At 47.0% G+C, this 1,029-nt stretch overlaps 1 protein-coding gene across 1 annotated transcript in view; it reads left to right on the plus strand.

The window, feature by feature from the left end:
* The first annotated feature begins 250 nt into the window (after positions 1-250).
* Positions 251-1,029, plus strand: part of LOC126569373 (cytochrome P450 4C1-like) — a 6,973-nt gene continuing 6,194 nt past the window's right edge. The window contains exon 1 of the mRNA XM_050226414.1: positions 251-765. Within this exon, the coding sequence (XP_050082371.1) occupies positions 591-765 (175 nt within the window). The 5' untranslated portion in view covers positions 251-590. The remainder of the gene's footprint in view (positions 766-1,029) is intronic.

Below are 1,029 nucleotides of genomic sequence, written 5' to 3' on the forward strand. Positions count from 1 at the left end.
TCGGTTGCTTATCTTTGAGAGAGACAACAGTAGCAGCAATCAACACACGAAGAAGGCCCAGATAATGGCCATGCAGTTCGTTCAAATAAACCTCATCTCCTCGTCTAGAAACACAACCTTCACTCACACTCACTGCTGGCCCAGATTCAGCAGACCGAAACGCAGTGCGTGTCGTGAGCGTACACGGGCAATAGTCTAGCAGAGTTGAGCAGCGAGAGAAGCACACCGATCGGATTGAGCCGTTAAAGTCAGTCGCGCGCTCATCGCAGCTTGAGCAACTGATCATCTCCCGTTAAGCGATGCAGCGCTATCAGTTTTTTACTTAGGCTTGGATGTGTTTTGTCTTCTATATTGAAGTGTTGTTGTTTTAAGTTCGTGTATGTTTGTAAAGTGCTTGCGATTGACAAGAAATCTTCCATTTGATCAGCTGTATTTGCGAAAAAGAAAACCAGCCCATCTGAACGGTGAAACCTTGTAGCGGTATTTTGTGTGGTGAAAACCAGTTTTGCGAACCCGTTCTCTTTCGCGTACTCTCGGCGCTCATACTTGTTTCGATCGGCGCGATCTCGGTTCGGTGATCTCGAGGCGCGATGTCGGAGCTCACCAAGATGTTCCACGGAGCGCTCATTTTTGTGGCGTTTGCCGTGCTGCTGAACTGGATGATGAAGCGTTGGCGGCTCGGTCAGATCTACGACAAAATCCCGGGCCCGAAGGCGTACCCGCTAGTCGGTACGATGTATACGTTCTTCGGGAAGAAACCGCACGGTGAGCATGGGTGAACGAGTGCAGCGTCAGTGTGTTGGTGTAGAATCGACGATCTACAAATTGTCTTAAGCAAGATAACGATTCTGGCTGAGATTATGCTCGTTTCCGACATAGAAGCATCGCTTGCGACAGCGATAAATGTGAGAAGAACTTCTAGATCTTTGCTTTGGAGCACGTTTGTTGGAAGCAAAAGTGTTCTTATTTTCGTTTTTTTCACTTACTTTTCAGTCAAATGATTCAGTTTGCACATGATCAATTGTTTAT

This window comes from Anopheles aquasalis, chromosome 2 (genome assembly GCF_943734665.1).
Source record: "Anopheles aquasalis chromosome 2, idAnoAquaMG_Q_19, whole genome shotgun sequence".
Taxonomy (NCBI): domain Eukaryota; kingdom Metazoa; phylum Arthropoda; class Insecta; order Diptera; family Culicidae; genus Anopheles; species Anopheles aquasalis.